This window comes from Aaosphaeria arxii, assembly GCF_010015735.1.
Source record: "Aaosphaeria arxii CBS 175.79 unplaced genomic scaffold BU24scaffold_5, whole genome shotgun sequence".
Classification (NCBI taxonomy): Eukaryota; Fungi; Ascomycota; class Dothideomycetes; order Pleosporales; genus Aaosphaeria; species Aaosphaeria arxii.
Window position 1 is genome coordinate 1,546,681 of NW_022983478.1, and position 24,192 is coordinate 1,570,872.

A 24,192-nucleotide genomic window follows, 5' to 3' on the forward strand; every position below is an offset into this window, starting at 1 on the left:
GATGGGGGATGATGAGAGGCGTTGAGATAAGGTCATTGATTGGCTCTCAGATGAGGGGTTTCTCCTGCTGTCTATCTTTTTTTTTTGTTTTGTCTTTGTACTCGAGAGATTGTCCTAGATACCTAATGTATGATGTAGGTGTTTATCTTTCTATTTATGTTTCACAATGTTAGAGTAACATCATCATTGTTGTTGTATGCATTAATGTTTGTATTCTGAGGAAGGGTTGGTGGATCGGATGGAACAGGGTGGCCCCGAAAAGCGCCATTTTTATGACGAACGAGAGGCGGTCGAATCCTCCCACTAAGGTGACCTAGAGAGTAGGTACTGGTACATACATCCTGTGGTGGTTACTGTGTACTGTGTGAATGGTCCACCGAGTACCTGCCCTGCCCACCACTGCCCACCTCCCTATGAGGTACCTGTACCTTCCACGCCTACCCACCTGCCACTTACCCACGCCTCGCCGCCTCGTCCTGGTCCTCCTCGTTGATCCCGTCCAATCCAATCCCACTGCTCCCACTGGGTACGTACCTCTCCTCCGCCCACGGACCCAAACATCCTCCTCTCTCTCCCTCCGCCAGTTCAACCCACTCTTCTCCTCCTCTTACACAAACCACACCACACCTCACACCTCTCCCTCAACACTCTCTTTTCCCTATCCCCCTCACCTCCTCACCGTCCAATTCATTTTGGTCACGGTACAACTAAACATCGCCAGTAGAGGCTCCCTGGCTGGCCCAACCACGCTGGCATACATCCACCACTCTCCTTGGTACGGCACGACCCTGATTCCGTGACCGCTGTCTCTTATCGGCGGACAAACCTGCACCGCACTGCATCCATCCATCATACGCCAACACAACAACAGCATCATCGTCACCACCGCCTCCTTCTCCCGACTGCTCTTCCACTCCGTCTCTCTCTCTCTCCATCTCTCATTCTCACACTTACTCTCTCTCCGTTTCTATTCCGACCCCAGATTCAATCGCATCCCCTCTCCACCTTCTTCTCCTCAACCCGAGGACGCGCATATTTTTTCCTTCGCGTCTACTCCCGGCATCTCCACTCTCTCTCCTATCGTGGGCACCTGCGCCGCTATCTGTCTCGCCCTCCTCCCCACACCCCTGCACATCGACATCATCCTTCTTGACTTCCTTCGATTCTCTCTCCGCCACGACCCGGCGACTCGACGAACCAATACAGACTTCTTCTTTAAGCGTGTGCGCATCATCGCGTAATGGGATCGATCGTACTGAGCGCCGACGTTGGTGGACACCACTTTCACAACCCCATGTTTGGCGGCACCAGCGGGCATTCACAATCGACACAAGAATCACCCGCTGCACACAATCCCCATACCGCCGTCCGGCCTTCGCCGCAAGTAAACAGCGATCATAATTTACGCATCGCGCCACCGACAGACACTCCGATGTCCGACCCAGGCCCCGCACCGGGCTCAACACCAGGACAGCGAACGCAACAACACAACGGACCTGAGCCCACTCCTCACGGTTCTTCCTCACAGCAGCCTGTCCCAGCTGCACCTCCGAGCCCGCACTTTCGACCGCATTCGCAGCAACCGACTCCTGCCGGCGCGCAACCCCGACCCGTGCCATCATCCACAACATCATCTTCCCAACAGTCACCTATAGGTTCACTGCGATCGCCCTTGGAAGCCACCGGGTCCGCATCTCCTCGACGGATCAAAGTCAAAAGCCTCTCGCACATACAAAGCTTCGCAACCGACGAATCCAGCCCATTCTCCCAGACGCGATCCCTGTCTCGACGACAGCGCAGAGACCCGAACGATGTCGGCCCACAGTACGAAATCAGCGAGATGCCTGTCTCCGACATTATCGAGATGGTTGCTGGCTTGTTGACCAAGATTACCACCACTAATGATCGACAGCATGAGCATTTGCATCGCCAGATACCGCCGCCAGAAGGTGCCACTGGCTTGAGCCAGCAGACTACCAGCGTTCTGGCATTCCATGGCAAGAATGTTCCTAGCATATCCATCCTCAGCTACCTCAGCCGAATCCATAAATATTGCCCTACCACCTACGAGGTGTTTTTAAGTCTTCTGGTATATTTCGACAGAATGACCGAGAGAGTGAACGCTCTGCCTATGCAAAGCCTTCGACAGGCAAACCAGCAATCTCTGGAGCGAGCTAACGCACGTGCTTCTGGAACCGCACCTGCTGCCACAAGCACAGGTACGGGCAGCACATCAACGCCACAGACTTCCTCCACTGCACCAGTGCAAGCCGCGACGCCTCCTCCGTCTGGTTCTCTAGGCAGACCAGCCGAAACCATGGCAAAGGAGCCTCAACCTCCCTCTCCACCTCAACAGATCGAGCCGAGCCTTGAATCCGACCCATACAACCTTTCGCATTTTTTCGTTGTCGACAGCTTCAACATCCACCGCCTAGTGATTGCTGGAGTAACTTGTGCTAGCAAGTTTTTCTCGGACGTATTCTACACCAATTCCAGATACGCAAAGGTGATACTTGCATCCACGTTCTTTTAAAACAACAGGATAACTAACATCCAATAGGTTGGAGGACTCCCGCTGGTGGAATTAAACCATTTGGAGCTACAATTCCTTCTGCTTAACGACTTCCGCCTCTCAGTGCCCCTGGAAGAGATGGAAGCATATGGCACAATGCTGGTCGAGTTTTATGCTAGAGAGGTCGTCGCCGAACAACATGATCGTCAGAATAGCGCAAAGAGCCAACTCGGGCAATAATTTGCGCTCACTAATAAATTATTCTTAATGCTAAGCGGCATCATTGCGAGCTTAAAGAGAGAGTGTGTGTGTACGTGAGAGAGAAGAGAGGGAAGGAGAGAGAGCAAGTTAGGGAAGGAGGGCAGTGGTGATCGCTTCAGGGAGCAGGTTGGGCCTTCAGATATGAATCAGGTCGGCTCCCTTGCGGACCACCAGAACTAATAATGGACCTTCAACCACGTTACCTTTTTTAGATGAGTCATTTAGAAGATGACGAGGATAGAATATTCTCTCTGTTCCTCCGATAGTCCTGCACATTTGGCTCCAGAGGGGTCAATTGGTAGCATCGTCGGTGGATAGCTGAGTCGCGGGATTCAGGGAGGCAGCCTTTTTTATTATTTGCGGACGTCTCTGGGACTCAACGGTAGATGGTTAGTGGGCAGCTTCAAGTGCCAGCGGAGTGGAGGGGAGGGCAGGGGATAGGAAGGGAAGGGATTATCGGGCGCTATGGTTCATGACTTTTCGACGACTTCTTTTTTTGTCTCTGCGTCTTAATTGATGCGTAGGGTTCGGCGTTCATAGAGAGGTACTGAAAGGTATCCTACGGCTTTTGCGAATTAATCAATCAACTCCACGATAACGACAAAAATCATGGTTAGCACTCTGAGTGAGGTGAATACTGATTATGTACTGGGCACTGTACTCGTAACACCGTGCACGTCTTGGTCCACGATAAGGTATACAATTTCATCGAATGAGCGTGCTCATTGTGATACATCGAGGTATGGCACCCCAGTCGGCCTGACCAGTTTCAGGGGTACACCGTACACCGTACCCGCAATATTCGACCCCACGTGACGTAGACAGACCCAGAAATTGAATTAACTACAAGCAAAAAAAAAAGGCATCTTAGGCTTCCTGCCGTGCCTCAATTACATACTCCGTACTTTGTGTGTGTTTTCTTCTTTCTCATATTTAGTTTTGTTTTTTTTTTTGCTTTTTTTTGTTTCCGACCCTGCACATTCATTCGTTGATATATATTGGTTTTCGGTCGGACCCCCTATGGCCATCCCTTCCCTCGGCACCGTCGTCCAGTACGCCGTGATAGCACTCCTCGGGTACATCCTCGCCGGCGCCCCTTTCCTCTCACACCTCTCCGGCGGATCGTCCTCCACCAGCACCACCAATCCCCGATCATCATCATCATCGCCGGGCAACCGCCAATTCTCCCTCGACAAGGTCGAGTCGCTCGTGATTCCGGACCCGGACCTCCGCTGCGAGGACCATGACTACCGCGTGCATGTGCTCGCGAGGGAGCCTCTCGTTATTTATATCGAGGGGTTCGTGAGCGAGGAGGAGGCGGGGCATGTGGTTGAGATGAGGTGAGTTGATGATGGGATGTCACGTGTGTGTTTTTGTGGATGTGGTGTTTTTTTTTTGGATTTGGGGGGTGGTTTGGGGGTGGGGGAAGATATATATATGTCTATGTATACATGAGCCCATGAGAGCGATGTTTTGTTCACTTTCCTCTTCTCCTTTCACAGCGGAAAAAAAAAACCGAAAAACTTCATGTTATGAACACGAACACTAACATATAGACAGCGAACCCAACTTCGTCCCCTCAACCGTGTGGACCGAAGGCAAAGAAACGCTCAACGCCTCGGTGCGCAAGTCCGAGAAAGCGCGTCTGGACCGCGACCACGTGGTCCGCTGCATCGAGGAGCGCGCGCGCCGCTTCCAGGGCTGGCGGCCCCACGTCTTCGTCGAGAAGCTGTGGGCGCAGCGGTACCGGGCCAGCGGGCACTATGCGTACCACTACGACTGGTCGACGGCGACGGCGAGCTCGGGGAGGGTCTCGTCGTTCATGGTGTACCTCGAGGCGAACTGTACAGGCGGAGGCACGAATTTCCCGCGGTTGAAGATGCCGGGGGATGAGAGTTGGTGTCGGTTCTTGGAGTGTGAGGGAGAGGGAGGGGAGGAGGGAGAGAGGAGGGAGGGCGTCACGTTTAAGGCGATTAAGGGGAATGCGGTTTATTGGGAGAACTTGAGGAGTGATGGCTCGGGGTACAAGGAGAGCTGGCATGCGGGGTTGCCGGTGAAAGAGGGAGTGAAGATTGGTTTGAATATCTGGAGTTGGTATCAGGAAGGACTGGATGCGCGGATGTTAAGGGAGGAGAGTATGAGAGAGGGTGCTGGCCAGTGAGGTGTTTGTGAGCGTATGTGTGTGTGAATGTACATACGAGGTGTATGTGTATGTATGTACATGTACGTGGTGGATATGTGTGTACATACGAGGTATGTGTGGACATATTCAGTCATATACCCTGCCCAGGGAAAGAAGAGCAATATTGTAGTACATACGTAGGTACATATCTCCATAGAGTAAACGGCTCGTATTCTGTCTACTCGGCTACGGGTACAATGCAAGTTCAACTCCACACCGTAGCCAGAGAAGATCCCGAATTCAGCCCTGCCTACGGATCGAATCCGTCCAACCCGGGTCCCCTGTAATTCGACCCTTGTCTAGGCTCGATGAGCAAATGTCAACGACATGCCCAGACCCATATCTCCAGAACGGCAAAGATGCAGTCCGTGTTCGAATATGTAATGTACAAAAGAAAGATCCAGCTCTCCATATCGACTCCTCGCTTACCACTCTCAGAAGCAGTCCACGACATATATATATCCATACGCATCTATTGTTTCTATATCCGTCCCACACTCGCGTGTCGTTCACGCCTGGTTCATGCCGGCATATTACCCAGACCCTTGTTCGAGCAGCAATCAAATCTACCCATATTATACCATCCCTCCCACTCTCGACTACACAGTACTACTCAACATGCCACTGGGCCGCGCAATCCTCCAATCTTCCAGAACACAGCGATCCGACTTGCCTTACTTTCCCAGGCGAGAGGTTACGATCATTCCAGAACGGCGCCTCTGCCCGTATCGCTATGCCGGATGTAGCACACGAGGGAGGGTTGATGTATATAATGCCAATCTCGTGGGGAGCCAGTCCCCCGTCGACCGCTCCAGCAATCATCCGTCCATCCTATCCTACCCATCTATCTGTCCAATATTGGAAGACTGCGGTGTGACGTGCATGCAACGTTAACCGTATCTGACGACCACGCCCAGTGACCAATTCCCAGTACTCGAAAAGGAACTGCCTACGTATACATACGTGTGCGTGGTGCGTATGTGCGTATGTGCGTGCATGTGGGAGAGAGGGTATGTCTTTCGACAATATTTTATAAGTACCGCTTTCTAACGACGGATTCGGATGTGCAAGTTTATGAGTATATGTCGACTTTCTGGCTGATATCATCCACCGTTCGCGCTGTTCGACGAACTGCCACCCAGTTCCAATTACATACGGAGATATCGTCATGTCTATCCTCCTCCCACTGTACATCTATCCGTGGCCTGGGGCTTGGGATCCCATATACTGGGCGTGAGTACGCAGTCAACCCCATCTCTCCCCCAGCACATCGCGCATTCACACATATCCACCCCGACGAAAACGCCCCCAGCACAAATCTCTAACGCAGGCAGATGAATGCCCCCCGCAAACAGCGCAAACACGAACCCAAACCTCAACTTCACCGTTATTGTGAACCCCTGCTCGGGCCCCTGCATCAACCGCACCATAGAAGCGCCCTACATCACCGAGCTGCCGCGGCTGCGCGAGTACAAGAACATCCGCACGCTCGGCTACGTCGCTACGAACTACACCAACAAGCCCATCGACCTCGTGCTGCAGGAGATAGACACGTATGCGAACTGGTCGGCCGTCCTGGGCGGCGATGCGTTCCATGTCGATGGCATATTCTTTGATGAGACGCCCGGGCCGTATCATTGGAGGTCGCATGAGTATCTCAGTGCGGCGACGGCGGAGGTGAAGAAGTCGGAGGGTTTGGGGCAGAAGATAGTCGGTCAGTAACTCCCTTCTCTCAACACACATGAACCCAAAACGGGGAAAGGAAGAACAAATTGTACTAACAAGCACGGCCTAAAGTACACAACCCGGGCGCAATCCCCTACATCCCCTGGAACTACCTCGACATCGCCGACATAACCGTCGTCTTCGAAGAGACCTTCGCCAAGTTCATCGACGCCCCCAACTTCAACGCCATCCGTGACCTGCCCGCCAACAGCAACCTCACGAAGTCCCACTTTGCAGTCATGCTGCACAGCGTGCCCAACATCCCGGATGAGCTGCTGGCGTGGGTCGCGGCGCAGTTGAAGACGAACGTCGGGTGGGCGTTCGTGAGTAGCGTGGGCCAGCCGGGCGAGTATTGGCACAGTTTTTCGAGTGTTTTTGGGGCGTTTATCGGGCATTTTGCGAAGGCGTGAGGGGGTGGTTGTTGTGTCATTGGGTACTCCTAGAGGTATCACCTGAGGAGAACATTCGTTGTATAAATCTGTGATTTATTTATTTCAAAATAGTTAGGTATGAATTGAATATACATATCTAGTTTCAAATACCAAATAAAAGTAATCTGGCAAGCTCTTTTTCCACAAAAAATAACGAGAGTGAAAAAAAGGCCCCATGCTACGAGCTACGAGCGAAGACGCTATCTTTCTTCAAAAATAAAAAAAAGACCAGAGTGAACAGGTAATATAAATTCTGCACCGTTGCGTTTCGCGTAGCACAGTGCGAATTTGCCTCCCCCTCCTTCCCCTCCCACTGAGCCTGTCCCGACGATTATGCTAGTAAGCAGCGCGGTTGGCATTTCTGCATACAATACCACGTAGACAATACCGCAGACTACGTTTCTGGTAGCTGGGTTGGGAACTATACTGATGGATTTCGTGGATTAATATTGGCGAGATCTAGCTTCGTAATACGGTTGATAAGGTACGTCTAATGGTAATCGTAGTCGTCGGGGAGGATGAGGAGAAGAAGGGGAGCGGTTTGTAGGAATTCAACAGCCTTTTCAGCTGGTGAACATGTATTCTGGTGGCTTGATAAATGCTTATTTGAATGAGTGTTGCGACTAGAGTTGTACGGTGCAATTCAGTCACAATTTAGCGTTAATAGCAGTATTGGTATATAATATCATTAATTCCAACTATCTCATGAGTTGTGATAGAAACGTAAAGAACCTCGATCCGGCATCTCAAATGCAGGCCTCAGCCATTTACATGTGTGTCTTCAAGCGCTTTCGCTATCACTGCGATGGCTTCCTTTACCTTCAGTCGTGGATGTCACGGGTGCAACTGCTGGAGACGCCCGACGACGTCGCATGATCAAGAAGGCTGCAGCTCCGGCAATAGCGACGACACCCAATGTAACCATGGCACCAATGACACCAGCAACAGCGTTAGACATACCAGCGCTGGACTTCTTCTCGTTGCTAGTTTGGGCACCGTTGGATTCCGCGCTGTATGCCTGGCAGAAGAGCAGGTCGCTCTGGCAGGTGCTGCACCACTGCTGGGGAGTCCTGATGGCGACGCCCTCCATAGAGGAGAGGAAGTCGGACCAAGACAGGGAATCCTCCGACTTTCCGAAGAGTGGGTACGCTCGCATTGGCTCGCCAGCGTCAGAGCCGTTGCGGAACAAGAACCTGACCCTCAAATCGTCTGTGTTGGAGGGGAATGCGGTTACATTCTCGGTTGTGAAGACCTCGAAGCTCATGGTGGATGCATAGTCGGGCAGACCGAAGAAGTCCGGAGAGACGGACGTCAGGTTCGTAAGACCGAAGAAAGCAAGGAAGGTGTCGTAGCTACCGGCCATGAAGGAGAACTTGAGCTTGCCCTTGCCGGACACGGTCTCGTTCAGCTGGTTCACGACGGCACCAGCTAATGTCTGCGCTCCGATGGAGCGTGCAGGGTCGGTTCTGTTGTAGGCCAGGCCGAATTCGTTGCTGTCGGCAAGAGTTCGTAGCTGGAACAGCTCTTCCTCGGTGACGTTGCCTGCAGAGGTCTCGTTGTGGATGTTGGCTACGTTTATGAGATCGAAAATGTCGTATGCGTTTGCATAGGTGAGATTCTCTTGCTTATAGTCGTAGACACTCTGCATGATGTCCCAGAACCCTTCATAGAAGGTTTTGGTGGCGGCGTCTCGCTCCTTGAATTCGGTACTCTGCTTGAAAGCCTTCATGGATTTGGTGACAGCAGGGCACTCCTCGTCACCCTTCAGCCAGATCGTATCAGGAGATTCATCATCCTCACCATGAAGCACAACGTACTGGTAGCCGTTCAAAGGGTTGGTGTAGTTGGTTCCATTGTTGAGGGTCTGGGTGGAGATCTGGGGATTGATGTCGCCTAGAGGTGGGTACAATCCCTGGAGGAAAGCACTCGCTGTGTTGAGGAGTACAGTCTGATCAGGGGCAGTTGCAAAGATCTGAGAATTTACAACTTTATCCTCGGAGATGCCCAGGATCTGCTTAGATGAGTCCGACGAGATATATGTGTCGCGATAGTCACTTCCGACTCGGAAGTTTTGTTGCACGCCCAAATTCGTCAATGTGTAACCTTTGTAATGTTTCGAGGTACCTATGCTAGTTCAGCTACGGTGCATACCCATTGAAGTTATAAATTCACTGACGGTCACCATGACGGCTGAAGACAGTCACACCCAAAACAGTTTCTGCTTGCGCCTGAGCGAGCAGAGCGCCAACACTGAGCAATGTCTTAGAGAGCATTTTGATCAGATAAAGTGCGGAAGAAGAGGGATCGTTGAGATGGAGATAACGATGCGACCTACCCCGCCTTTTATCTGCACGTCTGCTTCCCTGTACAAATGCATCCACGGCATGTCTTCATTGTCATTCGATAACTGGTAAACTTTTGAGGCTTGACTCAGCATCTCCCACTGGTTGAATCTTTCGGGCTTCTCCGTCATCTCTTGCTCTCATTGGCTGGCTTTGACCTTGTCCCCCCTCTGCCAAGCATTTGGTGAGATAAGGCCCGGGAAGGCTGAGAAGTTTTTTGTAACTTGCACACGTCCACGGAGATGTCTCATTCAACATTATGTGAAATAATTGTTGACAATCAATTGACTGTGTATGAAGCATTGCGAGTGATTCAAATTCTATGTCTTGCAAGATCCTGCCTTGTCATTCATCGTCTTCTTCCACGTACATAACATACCTAAGTACTTAACCCTAAGTAGGCGCAGGTATTCCAGAGTGCCTGCCGTAGGTACGCAGTACTTACGGATTTTTACATCCCGACTGTTACTCCACTTCTTCAGCGGAGCCCTGCAGTCAACCAGTTAAATGTCAGAGTGAGCCTTCTTCATAGAGCCTAGACCCAGGACTCGATATTGAATTTTCGTTCTATGTGGTAATACGAAAATCAATTCGCGGCGAATGTTCCTCCATACAACATACTCCTCTTTGCGAGTCTATGGATCTGATTATCCTATGGAGCTTGAAGAAAGAGGCAGGAGATTTCGTTCATTAGCGCATGTTCAACACTAAATGAATCAGAGAATATCGTTTGCGACGTCGAAACCTTTTATTCTTTTATTTTATGTCTCCTCCCTTTGCCATTGGTCAACAATAAACTGCCTAATCTAGACTAACGCGGTATTGTTCGGATTGTCCGGAATGCCAACAACACAGGACTGATTCCAAAATCGTTGAATGAGCTACCAATAGTACACAAGAAATTGTCTCTGTTCTATGTGCAAATCCTTTCTTCTCTTGAAATAAAACATGATATTCAAGGGAGATCACAACGCATGAGAGTCTTTTATGGTTGAGAATCATACGAGGGCACGTGGAGGAGCATGTGTAATTTCTAGAGTGTCTTACCAATACCACACAAAGAGCGTGACACTAAACACTAGTGAAGTGTTTCGTCCTCTCAGGTTGTTGCCCTCTTCCTTGCGCGGGCATGTTGCGCATTAGTTTCAGATCGAAACTTTCGATGACAGGCTCAGTGAACCATGGTATGCCATCAAGCCCACAATTCGTTGAGGATATTGGTATCACATGTCTTCAATTATGTTTGCTTAATACATGAATATACGAATCGTACACTTGTCCGGTTGCGAAAAGATTGGGTATATTTCCTGATTGCGTGAGGCTAATATAATGTCAGTAAAAGTTTTGGGAGACTTTATCACTGTCAATTACCGAAGGATTGGGTGATGCATGCAAGCTTTCGTCAGGGCGACTCGAAACCTCTCATTCGAATAGTCGACATGATATCAATAGGCAACCTTGCATGTATCCTTCACAATCAGACCGATTTTGGCGATAGCTACGAGCATCAAGCGGACTCGAGTTGGTGAGCGATACTCTTTCCTCTTCAATAGTATATATAAGGTTATCTTAAGAGACATGGGATACAGGCGCTAAGATAACTGGGCACTGGGGTAATCAGTGTTATCAGATCATCGCTCACCTTATCCTGTATAGCCCTCAGCCCGACTTGTTGGCATCGGATAGAGGGACATAACACCAAGTGAAATACCATGCCTCAAAGATTTATCAGCGCTGGATATCGAGACCTTGATAAAAGATCCCGATTCACTAAGCGCGTTGGGAGGAAATAGTACTATATTTGAGTTGATATTCTATCTCTCCGCAAAAGGCCGGGGTGTGGAGTCAGCCCCTCTGCCGTTCCCCGCATGCCTTAGTGGGATGGCGAGGGTTAACTCTGACCTGTTTCAGCGCCTCACACATATACCAAATTCATGGTTGTACAGCGTCAATCTTACTTGTATCTTGTGCAATTGTTCTCAAATTGCGCTACGAGCAGAATGCCCAACACGGTATGATTTGCGTCGTTGAGACTGGGCGCGAAACACTATATCAACAGCACTCTGTCATCGGATCATGACATAGAGAAAACAGACCAATACCCGTGACCTGAAACACTCCGTTTCCACCATGAGTGCGGAGGACAGACCGTTGAACACCGACAGGCCTTCGGAAGGAGCTCCACCTGAAGAAAATGAGCAAATTCCAGGAACCGTTCACCTGGTAGATCTACTCGGGACGATGCACGCACAGCACGCAAAAGGGTCCCAGAGAGATATAGTACTTGTTCCTGCACCCTCACCAGACCCCGATGATCCGTTGAACTGGTCGCCGGCTCGAAAAGCGCTGAGCACTGCGTGCATGTGCATTTACACATTCGTCGTTGGCCTCACCAGCGCTGCTATCTATAGTGTCTTTGCGCCGATAAGTGAAGAAACATCCCTGACTCTGGACGACTTGAATCGCGGGACTGGGTGCGTTTAGGGTTTGCTTTATGGAAAGACGATCATCACTGATTATTCACAGTTATATGTTTTTGTTCTTCGGTTGGGGTTGTCTTATCTGGCAACCACTTGCACTACAATATGGAAAACGACCGGTTTATCTTCTGTCTATATTGATAACGATCGCCACGCAGATATGGGCACCACATACAAGGACCAACGGGCATTGGATAGCGAACAAAATCGTTCAAGGTTTTGCTGGTGCGCCCATTGAGAGTCTTTGTGAGATCAGCATCACCGATATTTATTTCACCCACGAGCGAGGCCGATACATTGCGCTCTATGCGCTCCTATTGGCTGGTAGCAGTTTCTTTGCACCCATTATATCAGGCTTTATCAGTGATGGACAAGGATGGCAGTGGGTATTGGTGAGTCTTCGAGTATGTGCTGACAGAGGCTGGATGTTGATGCCAACAGTACTGGTGCGCAATATTCAATGGAATAGGTTTCGTCTTCCTGTTCTTTTTCATGGAAGAGACCAATTACGTGCGGCACCACGGTGGTGTTGTTCCTTTGACAAGCGACCTTAAGACACCATTGCGTTCAGACAAGACGGAAAACATTGCGCCAGGAGCGAGCGAAAGTGGCGTCTCGCAAAACCATACATACAAACTTAAATCTTACTGGGACAAGATCAACTTGGTCCAAAGATCAGATCTCCAGAAGCCTAACGAACTGAGGGGTATGGCAACACGGCCTCTAATCTTCCTGACTTTCCCAGTCATATTCTACGCCGGTTTCTCTTACGGTTCAAACCTAGTTTGGTTCAACGTCCTCAATGCGACAGCCTCCTTGATACTCGCCGGAAAGTACGGCTTCTCGGCCAGCATGGTCGGTCTCAGTTATGTTTCGGCCCTTCTGGGTGTAGTTGTGGCCGCGGCGTACACCGGCTGGGTAGGCGACTGGTTCGTGATCCGCAAGGCAAGAAAAAACTCCGGCATCATGGAATCCGAGCATCGGCTCTGGATGTTCGTCCCGTCTCTAGTGCTCGTTCCTTTCGGGCTCATTCTTTGGGGCGTCGGGTCAGCTAACAACGTCCACTGGTTTGGGCCCGTCTTCGCCATGGGTGTTATCTCCGCGACCAATACGTTTGGACTTCAGCTGTCGGTGTCCTATTGCATTGACTCGTACCGTGCGTTGTCTGGGGAGGCTATCATCACGGTTATCCTGGTCAGAAACACAATGAGCTTTGCGATTGGGTACGGCATCACTCCCTGGGTGACGAATATGGGATTGCAGAATTGCTTCATTACTGCTGCGTTTGTAGGGCTGGCGCAGGTCGCGACAATCTTCATTATGATTAAGTGGGGTAAGACCTTAAGAAGGAGAAGTATCCCGAGATATAGCAGATATGTTACGGAAATGGAAAAGAGCGGGATGGTGCACTGAGGCGCACTGACAGTCCATCTTTATAGCGAGACGGGAAGTCGAGTAGAATGCAATTATTTCTACTTTTACGAGGTACTTCGGCTTGAACATGAGATGTAGCTCTCGCCAGTGGGTCCTGGCCGCTTTTTTCGCATTCAGAATTACGTGCATGTTAACGATAGGCATACTTAAGGGGAAGGGGAAGATTCATTCCGTCTAGCACCTTCAGCCGAGTCATCTTACCCTTCCTGGACGTAGATCATGTTCATCTTGGGTGGAGACAAGACTCTTGGATCAACTCCAGTCGTATCACTAAGCTGGGTCGATTATTGCGAATGATGAGGGCGCGAAATACAGGCGAAGGATTAGAGTTTCCACTGTGGCGAACTAGACATTGTAGCATTTGACAGTGCAAGCCTTAGAGTGTGTCCAGGCACGCCAGGGGTCTTGCCGTGTCCTAGTGCGTCGCAAGCTTGGGCTATTTCGAGACTGAAAAGAGTGAAACGGCTGGTAGGCTGTAGAGCGAGGCGCTCACAGTATGAATATTTTCATTGCTGACTAGAAAGTTCTATTATGCTCTGCTATAGTAAACGCTACATCGCGATTCGTCGATCGCGTTGGGGGTATATCCTGCTCAGTAACCATTCCTCACAATCTGGATCTCACTCGAGCTTGCGCTCATTTTTCGAGCACCTATTCCCTTGATGCTCGTCCCGCCTACGCTTTCGAGATCTCCATCGCTCCCATCGTGCTCAGGTAATCTCTCGGTTCTCTCAATCGTGACCTCCGTAGTCTTCATAACTTTCATATCGGTCAAGTTGATACCTGTACCTTCGACATCGTCGTTCATTCTTGCGTATGCAGAGTTGCCCAAGCTTGAAGCGACGGGTAGACCATCTGTGACAGTGCCATTGTGTGTCGGCATGGACTTGTTTGCGGACCGCTTCGTCGTTCCTCCCAACGTAGTGCCTGGGCCGTGAGAATGAGAGCGGGGATCGTCCGATGAATCCTGGATACGGCCTTGGAAGAGATCTAGAAGTTTGTTCAAGATGGCGAACTCCATCTTGAGCTTAACACTGTACACTGCAGCCTTGTACGTTGTTTGAATATCGTAAAATCCTGCGTACTCGATGGCGAGCAAGGTGACATCCAGTACGATGATGATCATGTTGACCCACACCAAATGCGTCATGACCATTCGAGAATTACGACCACGAATGCCACCTTCTGCGCGCAAGATCTTCAGCGTCTTGAACACATAAATGCCAGAGATGATGACTTCTTGTAAGAAGAACACGGTAATCTGGACTTTCTCGTAGATGGAGTATGGTGTGAGAAATGGACCAGAGTTTCCAGAGTTGGCTCCGTAAAGTAGGACGATGGTAGGGATGTGGCAGATGACTGCGTTAACGATGATCATTATCAGAACCCATTTCTGACTTCTGCTGGATATACTGCGTGTAATGAGATGAAGCCTTGAGTACAGGACCAGCGACTGGCCAGTGACCATGCAGGGCCATCCTACAGCAATGAGGGTGATGTATATCGCTTGTGTGTGGGTGATTTCGTAAAACTTCAAGAAGAAGCCGAGAGAGTACGGAAGTATACCCCAAGCAGCTACAAGGAGTGAATAGAAATATAGGCCATGCCGTCGCTTGAATGTCGTGAAGATGACGAGGGTGAGTTCGAGACAGTTGTACCTGCAGGGCAATAAAAGTCAGTCTTGACACTCTGAAAATTGACGAGATAGAATCCGTCTCGAAATGACTGGGGAAAAAGTTGTTCATGTACGTACAAAGAGATGGCTAGAAAAGCCATGATTGTCAAGGCTATCGGGTATGATATCTTGTAGTCGGTTCCGATGCCATTGTCTCGCGCCATGTTGATAGCGAGTTGACCAACTCTGCTGGAAAATGCAACGAATGTGCTGGGTAGGTAGATATTCAGAGATGTGGTTAGATGTACCAGTAGGATTTCGAAGAAAACGATGATAGAATAGCAAAGGATTGTCTCAGTGAATGCAAGACCGTGTCTTCGAAGTCCACGAATGCGAGGTCCCTGAGCTGCAGGTTCAAGAAGGACGGGTGACTGTGAAGAAATAGGGTTTCGAGCTCTAGTTTCAAAATCATTGCAAGTATTCCAGTTACGAGTCTTTAGCACTCATTCAAAATGCCATGCTCCATGGGCATTAGCAAACCCCACAAGGGGGAACCGTCAGCTACCGGCACGTAGATCCCTTAAGCGGCACAGGCAAGCGAACCCACTGGCTTAGGACGTCGGGGAAAATCATAGGCTGACTCGCAGCAAACGGTGGAGCATCAAAGTTGCCCGGGGAAGCCTGTTTCCTGTTTCTGACTCGCGCTTCATACGGAAAGCAGATCAGCCATATTGATGTCGACAGCCTCACTGGTCCAGCCGTAAGGGGCTCTATTATTCTGCTGATAGTGTATATTTTGTAGGGACCCAATGCTTATAGCGCCCCCTTTGCATATGGAAATAGATGACGCATGGAACCAGAGAAGTGAGAGCCTAATTTCACACAACACTCAATCTCTTCCCGAACTGTAGGTGTAAGAGAAACAGATACAGACGACGCGGCACCGAAGAAGAGCTATTTACACTGAGCACAGGCGGTGACGATAGGGAGGGCGCTCGGTGGGGTCTATTGGTGAATTACCCCAGACTAAGTTTCTTAGCGCATGGGGTGGCCCTGAATGACCGTGTCAAATGCAAATACGGATTCTAGAGTAAGGAAGGTTTCGCGAGACTCCCAATTGACATTGAGGTAATCATTTCTCAGTTACTCCAACAGAATCAACAGCCTCATTCTTACACTCAGTCTTTTGGAGGCATATCAAGAAATGACACACAACCCTGAATGTGCCGGAGAAATAATGGATAGCTAATTGCCTATGGCTACAATGGGCTGTCCTCCAGCCGTACTTAGTGTATCAGAATTCCAAAAGTCTACTCTCTTGTGCATACCAGTATCCCGAGGTCCTTATCTTCCCGTGAATAGGCATTCCCTGGCCAGTGGCATAACATGGCTGGTCAGTTGCTCCAATTGTATGGTGAGCGGCATTTGATCCGCTACCCGTAATACGCCGTAGGAAAGGCCGGCGACGCTTGGCTAAACCATCCTTTCCACCTTCCGTGACGTCGCCATTAATTGCTCAGCTCAGAATGCAGATCAACATAGCATGGCTCGTAAACTCATTTTGTGGCTAGACACTATATGCCACGTTGGGCACACGAGGGGCCGCTGAGGCATTGGCCTTGGGCCCATCTGTTGTCTTGTGAATAGATTGTCAACAAACTGTTCAAATCCGATTCTTAGCTCGTGCAGAGCAACAATGGCATGGCGGCCATCACTTCGTTTCATGCCGAATCGGATGTAAGCGACGTACCCACTGAAAGTGAAATTCCTTGTCGTCGATCAGAGGGTGGCGAAATCGAGACATAGCTACATAGCCGATAATGGAAATTGAGACATTACATTGGAGACATGCTCGTGCATGACCCCTGTCTATCACCAGTTGTGCCCGCATTCCACAGAATTCTCCGCAGGCTCTAATCCAAATCTATATGTTTAACAATCAGCCACGACGTATTCGTAACGATAATTGCTCGTGTGCTGGAAGTTTTGTCTGTGCGGTAGCTTTGAGCAAAAGCACAACGTCGTCTCACCGGTCGTTCACACCTGGTAGATTCTCCAACGTTTGTGCTCTTCTCCAACTTTCACGTGCAAAACTAGCAAACCCCTATTCCCTTTCCACTCGCAATGCTTCAAACTTCCTACATAAGGTTGCAATCTGTCACGACTGTGGCGTTCGCCTGCCAGGAACAAGCATCATGTCGAAGTAACCCAACACTTTGAGTGAAATCTCCAATCTCCGGGATCTCACGAAATAATTTTCTTTACGCAACAATGATCTTACGGTCAAAGCAAAATTCGGGCGATGGCTCGAGCGCTTCAATCCTTCCGACTCGCATATTGTCGGCGATGTTTAGTGAGGCGCATGTCTGGACTACTTCGTTCCAGCGCCTGTGCCCAGCTTACTCACATTGGCCACGCCTAGATGCTTCATCAGCGAGAGAGGCGTGAAGCTGAGATTTTGGCATGTGTCGACGGCAGCTCTTCCTTTCTTACAACAGCAGTGTTATGGGGATCTGGTGAATTGATAGTCCTGCTTCTTTCTCGACACTGCATCATAGGCATGAAGAAATCTACTCAATTCCTATTCACTAGATCTCAGCATCTGATGGAACCTAAGGCCTTGAAAAAGCTTCATGCCGAATCAAACATCAAGTGTCAGAAATCAATTAATGAGAATTTGTTAATTAAAGCTGGTCTCAGTCCCCTGTGAATATACACTGAAGACCCCATTCTCTGTCCAATTACTATATACTAAACTGCTCTCCCTTCAGATCCTTGCTTGTTTAGAAAGGAATACCGTTGGTAAGCAACTGGAATCGATCGTAGCCACCAGTGCTGTAGCTTCCTGCGCTCTTCTTCACCAACTCCTTCATGAATTCGCCGGCCTCCCTCTCACTCTTCTCCAGAACGAACCTCTCCCTGAAGTGTTGAATCGTCTCCGGCTTGAAGCATGGCAACCCACTGTCAAGCATAACCTCGACGATGTGGATGAGGTGCTCAGCGTGCTGACGCGAAGCAATGAACGCCTTGACGGTGAGTTCTTCGAACCATCGATATGCCTGCGACGATTGCGAGCCGCCCATTACGGCAATCATCTCGGTGGTGAGTTTGAACGGCGCACGCTCGAACTTGATACCTCCAGGGGCAATGTCGAAGCAGAAACCAAAGTCGATGTGGATGATGTGACCCGCGTCATCAATCATAATGTTACCGTTGTGGCGATCTTTGAACTGTAGGAGGAATGAGATGACGCTGTAGGCGGCCATGCTCTTGACAAAGTTGCTTCGAGCTTCTTGGAAGCGAATGGACTCTTCGCCGCCGTACTTGGAAACAAAGTAATCGTAAAGGCCGTTGACGGCTTCGCGACCGAGCATGTCACGAGAAATGGAATTGGGAAGCACGTCAATGACACCGCAGCCTGGCGCTGTGGCCGTTACGCGATATGGGTATACCCAAACGTCGAGGCCGACGTTGTTGAAAATACCACGGAAGGCTGCTATCATCTGGAGTGCAAGAACGTCTTGTCGGCAATCATCGCCGACCTTGAAGATGGCGGATTGCCAAAATTCGTAAGTGTTCTGCTTGGAGGAACGACTCTCTTGGTCGGATGCAATGCCTTCGTGATCATCATCTTTCCTTTGCTTTCTCATGCGGAATGTTGCCATATAAGGTGTCTTTGCATGAGACTGGAGGGGCTTTCCAGATTTTCGGTCGATGCCAACCACAATTCCGTCGGGGTTACTTGGCAGGTAAACACCAACTTCGACCTGAATCTTGCGGAGCTCCTCTTCAATCTTCTGTTTCTTCTCAGGCTTGGGGCTCTTGACAAATGGACGCAGTTTGCCGGATACACCGGTGACTTCATTGAAGAACGAGAATTCACGCTCGTAAAACTCCATATCCTCTTCAGAGAAACTCGACTCAAGGCTGGCCATGACTTTGTCTAGTGTTGGTTTGACTGGATCCGGCTGCAGCGACGTCAGAATGTGATTGGAGTGTGTTCTTTTTGCATGTGACTTACAATTTGGGAATCCTCGTCCTTGAAAGCATTGGCCTTCATGTTCCAGATGATCTGGTGGGCGAATAACTGCGAGAATTTGGCGGTTTCGATGATGTACCTCTCCACATACCCGAGGACGTCATATCGAAGAGTCTGTACGATCTGGGGAACATAGAAGAATGTAACATCCACAGAGTGACTCTCAAGTGCTCTCATGGCATATTGAATGATGAATGGATGGTTTCCATATGCGGGAAGGAAGTATGTCACCGCAGTGATGGGGTTTACAGGTGCCCAGTACATCAAGTATTTGAGTTGAAAGGATACGTCACTCGGTAGTTGATTATCGAGTAGAATCTCAAGAGCATCTGGTTCATCTAGAACTCTGTGTGGAAAGTTGAGCAACTGCCAACGAACCTCCTGATTGAGTCGAGTAGATTGGAAGCGTTGTACTAGGTGCACCGCGACACTCGGATTGTCAGCCCATGCTGTCTTCAGATGCGCGGTGACAGTAGCATCCGTGAGTGTTCTGCTGTGTTGCCCAGAGGTAAAATGATGCTTCTTCTCGTAGTTCAATGGGAATAGCCAAACCATGAGACGTGTCTGTTCGTTAGCCAATAAAAGTGACAACAGCTCTTGCTTGGCCTTCAGCGACTTCAATGACTGCTCCGCCGTTGCCCCAACACTCGCAACAACCTGCAGCTGTGTTTGAATGTCGGATAGAACATGCGTTTCAGCCTTGATCTGAAGCCGGTTGCCTCCAAAAGACCATCTTTACAAGTTAGCTACAATAACATGAGTCGTTACGGGATACTTACTCGGGAGCTTTAGCAAACCATGCCAGACCAGCTGTCAAGATACGATCCTTCAATCTCCATTTTATCGCGTTAGGAAGCGTAGTACAATGGCGTACAAGTCGAAGGCCAAGCAGAACAACATGCAAATATGCCTCTCGTGCAAGGGGCTGGCGACATCCGGCTGCCATTGCATCCAATGTAATATGCATCATTCGATTATACACTCGCTCGACATCTGGATTGCCAAGTCTTGTAGCGCTGAAATGGCTTGACAAAAATTGCACAAGTCGGAAATGAGGTGCAATGAGATTGTAGATCTGTTGTTGGCGTTTTGAAAGTTCTTCCTTGTTCGTTGGGGCAAACTCTTGCTTGCCAAAGAACGGATCCGCATGCCTGTATCAATGTGAGCGTAGTTCACAGGTGAATATTTGAATACTAGTACCTGAGAGTGTCGCTGAAGATTCCCTTGCGCATTCGAACGGTGGTTTCCCAACATTCAGCAATGGCGACGAGAATCCTAGACTCCATGCGGGGATTTTCCTTAATGACGCTCATCCAGAGCGATATCCCAAGTTTGATTGACTGCTTTGACAAAACTGCAAAAGGAATACCAACTAAGTGTTGGACAATTGGCGTTTGGTCGGTCTTGACCCTGCACAATAGTGCAGCAGCCCTTCGAAGAATATCTCTCAGTTCGGCAATGGTGACGTGCTTGTGGCCAAGGGTTCGGCTCTCCAGGTCAAGGAGGAGATTTGTCGCGTCTTCGATACTTCGCTTGAACGCAAAGTTCTCGCTTCGACGGGTGGAATTCTGGTCAAGTCTGAGCCATTCTTCTTCTTGATCGTTCAAACCATCGATAAACTTGTACTCCTGTCGAGTGGTATATTGCGCAACAAAGTCAGAAGCGGTGTTGATACTAAACCCTTTCTGGGGTTCAATGGCACCTATTTATGTCAGCAAGAAAATCACCTTGACCAGTGAAGTACATACCCAAGCGTTGGTCTGTGGCTGGTATAACTGATCCCATCTCTAGTGCAAATGAACGGCCAAGTGATATATGACCATAGACGCCTTCGTCATCGTACTCTGAAAGATAAGTCTACAAATGCATTAGTTCCTTTCTCTGTCAAGCGGCTCACGAAATTACCTGTAACAAGCCCTTGATGTCAAGTGGCGCAATATCTAGAACACCCTTCACCCATAATGAAGCACGCTTGTGGAAGTTGGCTAGAGTAGTTGTACGAAAATCGTAGTCGTCGGAAAGTTCCACAACAATGTTTGATCTTCGAGACTTGAATGTGGACGTCCATCCGTATTCATCAGTCTCTCCCTCGAGACAGCTAGACCACATGATCGAGAGGAGCTCCAATAGGGCAAAAAGGGCTGTCTTTTGACAGAGAGTGGAGGGAACATCGCGAATAATGATCTCTGCACACGCTGTCGCTGTCTGCTGCACTCTAGCGATTCGATGGCAGCATCCTGCAAATATCGTTGCAAGCTGCTGAGCAAGATATGGTGTCGAGAATTGGTGTATCTGGCCAGAAAGTGTCCTCGAGACGTAAGTTCTCGTTGCACCTGTAGCAATTGCGAACATGCAATTGCCAACTGCGCCACTGCGTAATTTCGGATCGAGGAAATACGCCAATGCCTTGGTACAATCGCCTGATTCAGCACGAAGCTCTTCTACCAAGTAGGCTGTGTTAAGGAAGACGGCCTCGGAATAACTAAGAGACCTGATATCCGCCTCGCAGGTTGGTAACAACTGTGACAAATGCTTCTTTTGCTCGACAGTATGCTCTTGAGACTTGCCTCGTCGAAGGATGGTGTTCAGCTCTATGTCGCTCTCCACAAGAGTGGCCCTTTCTTCAGCAATTAGAGGTTGGCTAACTCGCGCTAGCGTCTTGAGCTCGCTGATGTGTTTTTTCCCTAGATCAGTCGTGAGATCAAACCCATGTACAACAATGTTAAACCAAGCATCTCGTTGGAGATTTATAATAGAATCATCAAGCTCAATTGCCTCGGGGTTGGCGGCACCCCTAGAGACCAAAGTTGCCAGAGGTAGCAGAAGCTGTGCTATCTCTTGTGCAGCAAGTTCGCTATCACGGAGGTGAAGATTCGTAGCATCGTGTGCATCGCCCTTGCTCACTATAGTGTCGAGTAGATGGACCAGATAAGCTTCGAAGACCGGGGATGTAGGATTGATGTCTCTGGACAGAGACAATCGAGCGTTCATCACCTAAGAAGTGCGGTCAGTCGATTGATAGATGTTCAAAAAAAGTGATTTAATACGTACAGCTTCAAGCATGCTCGGATCGTTTTTGACCAAAGCGTCGTGGGAGAGTTTGGAGTAAATTTTGAGCAATGCTCGGAATTCACCTGGCGCACTATGGATACCAAGAAGTGCAGTGTCAGTGATGATCTTGGCCTCTACGGCTTTGTCTGCTCGGCCAATTTTCTGGATGAGCATTGAGAGCGCAAGCGCAGTTATCTTTTCGTCCTTGCAGCTTCTGGCCACGGCCACCACTGCTTGAACAACCAAGACTTGAACGTGATTGGGTTCCTCTACATCGCTTGGCGTCAGGGATATCGCACTTCCGGCATTGTGATCGTTGTATATGGTATTTCTCGATGCCTTGCCAGTCCCATTCAGAGCAGGGGATGCGGTTTCACGATCGGGCACCGCACTGGCGCTGATCACGTTCCCAAGACTGTACAATGTTGTAATGATAGCATCCTGTGGCAAAAGGCTTAGTACTGAAGCCAGGCTCTCTGCAGCAACGTTGGATGTCCTGTGGTCTAGGCCTCCTTGGACAATAGCTCGTGGAAGTGTGCGGCCTAGATTGGAGGCCAGCGAAGTGTCCACCTTTGCTAAGATTGCCATTGATCGTAAGACGGTTGATGCTAATACCTCATCTGAGGCCTGCGCCGGATCATTCAACGCTCGATCCAACCAGGACATCAACAGGTCGGATTCCGCTATATCCTCATCATAGACAGTGCAGCACAAGTAAGTCGTAATGACTTTAGCTTTGACGGCGGACGCTTGCTTTTGCTGCCAAGGGGACCCAACGCGTTGGAGGTAGTCTAAGTCGTTCTCTAGGCGTTCCATCTCTTCTATAGAGATTTGAGTCAACCCCTCTGCTAAAGCACTTTCGGAAGCAGACCGGACGAATTGGCTACTGTTAAATTGTGAACTCAGATGGACTAGCACAGAATCCTGAGGGTTGCGATCTGGTGTCTCTACAAGCATAGAAGCCGAAGCAACAACAACCTTCAGCAAGGCATCATGCAAAATCATGGCACCAAGCGGCCTGCCGATTGCCGCATAGTGTTTCGCATAACGTTTCCATTCCCTGAGTCCATGTTGGTGAGAGCGTGCGTTGCGGACCACCGACAATGCTGCCTCGAATGCGATCAAGTATTGCTCTGACAATGCTGCGCGGATTTCCTCAACCATCTGGAGTCTCTCATAAGAATTCCAAAAGCCCGCAAATTCGGCCGTTGCATTCAGGAATCCCAGCAATGACATGCTCTGCGTCATGACACGCGCCAACTCCCCATCGGCCGCAAAGTCAACACGGTCATCATGATCGAATTGATCCGCGGAGAGTTCAGCAGCAGCTTTCGACCATCCTTTGATATATTTTACAATCGTCGCATAAACCTGAGGTCGCAGGCTCTCGTGGCGAACACCGATTGACAAGATTGCCGATGCCAGGCTTCCAGTCAAAACCTCATACGGAGAGGGGTCGATATCGCGGAGGTTTGGTGATGGTGACAGTACTTGGGCGTAAGATTCGGGTAGGTATGGGGCAAGACGATTGAGGAGCTCGGCAGCCACCTCTGACGGTTCAACGAAGGGTGCCGCCTTACAAAGTGCCAGGATTGTTTCCAGTTCGGTAACTCTCTGTGCGCCGTCAGACCTTGATTTCATTTCCCTTAGATTTCTACGATGTTCCTACCATTCGGACGCCGGCCACAGAAATGCCATCTTGCGAATTTGCGCTTCCATTTGCCTTAGATAGGCTCGGGCATCGCTGATATAACTTCGTGAAGCTATCCTTCGTCGGCTTGTTCGATGTCGTTGGGACGGATAGCTGCGCAAGCTTCTCGAGAGCTTCGCGGCGAATGTTGCGCCTGAGTAACGTTAGCTAATAATAGTGTATCTAGGAGTATAGCCATACGTCATATTGACACAGAGTAGCCTATTTGGCTCTCAAAGAACAAAGGGAAGAGACTGATGTTCCGCTAAGGCGTGGTCTTTGAGCTACTCGTGGTGTATCTGTCACATTAAGTTCTTCGGCGGTGACGATATGTCCGGGTTGAATGAGTTGGTCTATGCGCTAGGCCAAAAAGGGGTATACCCTGTACCAACCGTGATCCGTCCCCAGGATTAGAGGTATGAATGTGGTA

At 49.6% G+C, this 24,192-nt stretch overlaps 8 protein-coding genes across 8 annotated transcripts; 5 read left to right on the top strand and 3 right to left on the bottom strand.

Annotated features, from left to right (window-relative positions):
• Window positions 1-201: 201 nt before the first annotated feature.
• BU24DRAFT_219575 (uncharacterized protein) lies at window positions 202-1,020 on the top strand. The gene has a single exon (XM_033522037.1). It carries the CDS (start codon window positions 369-371, stop codon window positions 798-800), a length of 432 nt encoding a protein of 143 aa, XP_033383031.1. The 5' UTR covers window positions 202-368; the 3' UTR covers window positions 801-1,020.
• A 274-nt stretch (window positions 1,021-1,294) lies between these two features.
• BU24DRAFT_348422 (cyclin-domain-containing protein) lies at window positions 1,295-2,752 on the top strand (the record flags this gene model as incomplete). The annotated part of the gene is made up of 2 exons (XM_033523564.1): window positions 1,295-2,506; window positions 2,561-2,752. The coding sequence occupies 2 exons, from the start codon at window positions 1,295-1,297 to the stop codon at window positions 2,750-2,752; spliced, it is 1,404 nt and encodes a 467-aa protein (XP_033383032.1).
• Window positions 2,753-3,662: 910 nt separating this feature from the next.
• BU24DRAFT_493236 (uncharacterized protein) lies at window positions 3,663-5,274 on the top strand. Its single transcript, XM_033533954.1, has 2 exons — window positions 3,663-4,113; window positions 4,334-5,274. The coding sequence occupies exons 1-2, from the start codon at window positions 3,794-3,796 to the stop codon at window positions 4,932-4,934; spliced, it is 921 nt and encodes a 306-aa protein (XP_033383033.1). The 5' UTR covers window positions 3,663-3,793; the 3' UTR covers window positions 4,935-5,274.
• A 955-nt stretch (window positions 5,275-6,229) lies between these two features.
• On the top strand, window positions 6,230-7,112 carry BU24DRAFT_423595 (uncharacterized protein). The gene is made up of 2 exons (XM_033528293.1): window positions 6,230-6,669; window positions 6,753-7,112. The coding sequence occupies exons 1-2, from the start codon at window positions 6,294-6,296 to the stop codon at window positions 7,088-7,090; spliced, it is 714 nt and encodes a 237-aa protein (XP_033383034.1). The 5' UTR covers window positions 6,230-6,293; the 3' UTR covers window positions 7,091-7,112.
• Window positions 7,113-7,788: 676 nt separating this feature from the next.
• BU24DRAFT_441999 (phosphoglycerate mutase-like protein) lies at window positions 7,789-9,510 on the bottom strand. Its single transcript, XM_033530495.1, has 2 exons — window positions 9,288-9,510; window positions 7,789-9,235 (listed from the first exon to the last, which is right to left on the bottom strand). The coding sequence occupies exons 1-2, from the start codon at window positions 9,382-9,384 to the stop codon at window positions 7,893-7,895; spliced, it is 1,440 nt and encodes a 479-aa protein (XP_033383035.1). The 5' UTR covers window positions 9,385-9,510; the 3' UTR covers window positions 7,789-7,892.
• A 1,869-nt stretch (window positions 9,511-11,379) lies between these two features.
• BU24DRAFT_392809 (MFS transporter) lies at window positions 11,380-13,381 on the top strand. Its single transcript, XM_033525173.1, has 3 exons — window positions 11,380-11,927; window positions 11,980-12,325; window positions 12,375-13,381. The coding sequence occupies exons 1-3, from the start codon at window positions 11,584-11,586 to the stop codon at window positions 13,344-13,346; spliced, it is 1,662 nt and encodes a 553-aa protein (XP_033383036.1). The 5' UTR covers window positions 11,380-11,583; the 3' UTR covers window positions 13,347-13,381.
• Window positions 13,382-13,959: 578 nt separating this feature from the next.
• On the bottom strand, window positions 13,960-15,206 carry BU24DRAFT_482258 (uncharacterized protein; the record flags this gene model as incomplete). Its single annotated transcript, XM_033533230.1, has 2 exons — window positions 13,960-15,025; window positions 15,121-15,206. 2 exons carry the CDS (start codon window positions 15,204-15,206, stop codon window positions 13,960-13,962), a joined length of 1,152 nt encoding a protein of 383 aa, XP_033383037.1.
• A 2,411-nt stretch (window positions 15,207-17,617) lies between these two features.
• BU24DRAFT_371413 (phosphatidylinositol 4-kinase-like protein STT4) lies at window positions 17,618-24,060 on the bottom strand. The gene is made up of 9 exons (XM_033524465.1): window positions 23,964-24,060; window positions 23,742-23,916; window positions 22,073-23,686; window positions 20,927-22,015; window positions 20,770-20,878; window positions 20,222-20,723; window positions 19,801-20,172; window positions 19,004-19,754; window positions 17,618-18,950 (listed from the first exon to the last, which is right to left on the bottom strand). Exons 1-9 carry the CDS (start codon window positions 23,966-23,968, stop codon window positions 17,766-17,768), a joined length of 5,802 nt encoding a protein of 1,933 aa, XP_033383038.1. The 5' UTR covers window positions 23,969-24,060; the 3' UTR covers window positions 17,618-17,765.
• Between the last annotated feature and the right edge of the window lie 132 nt (window positions 24,061-24,192).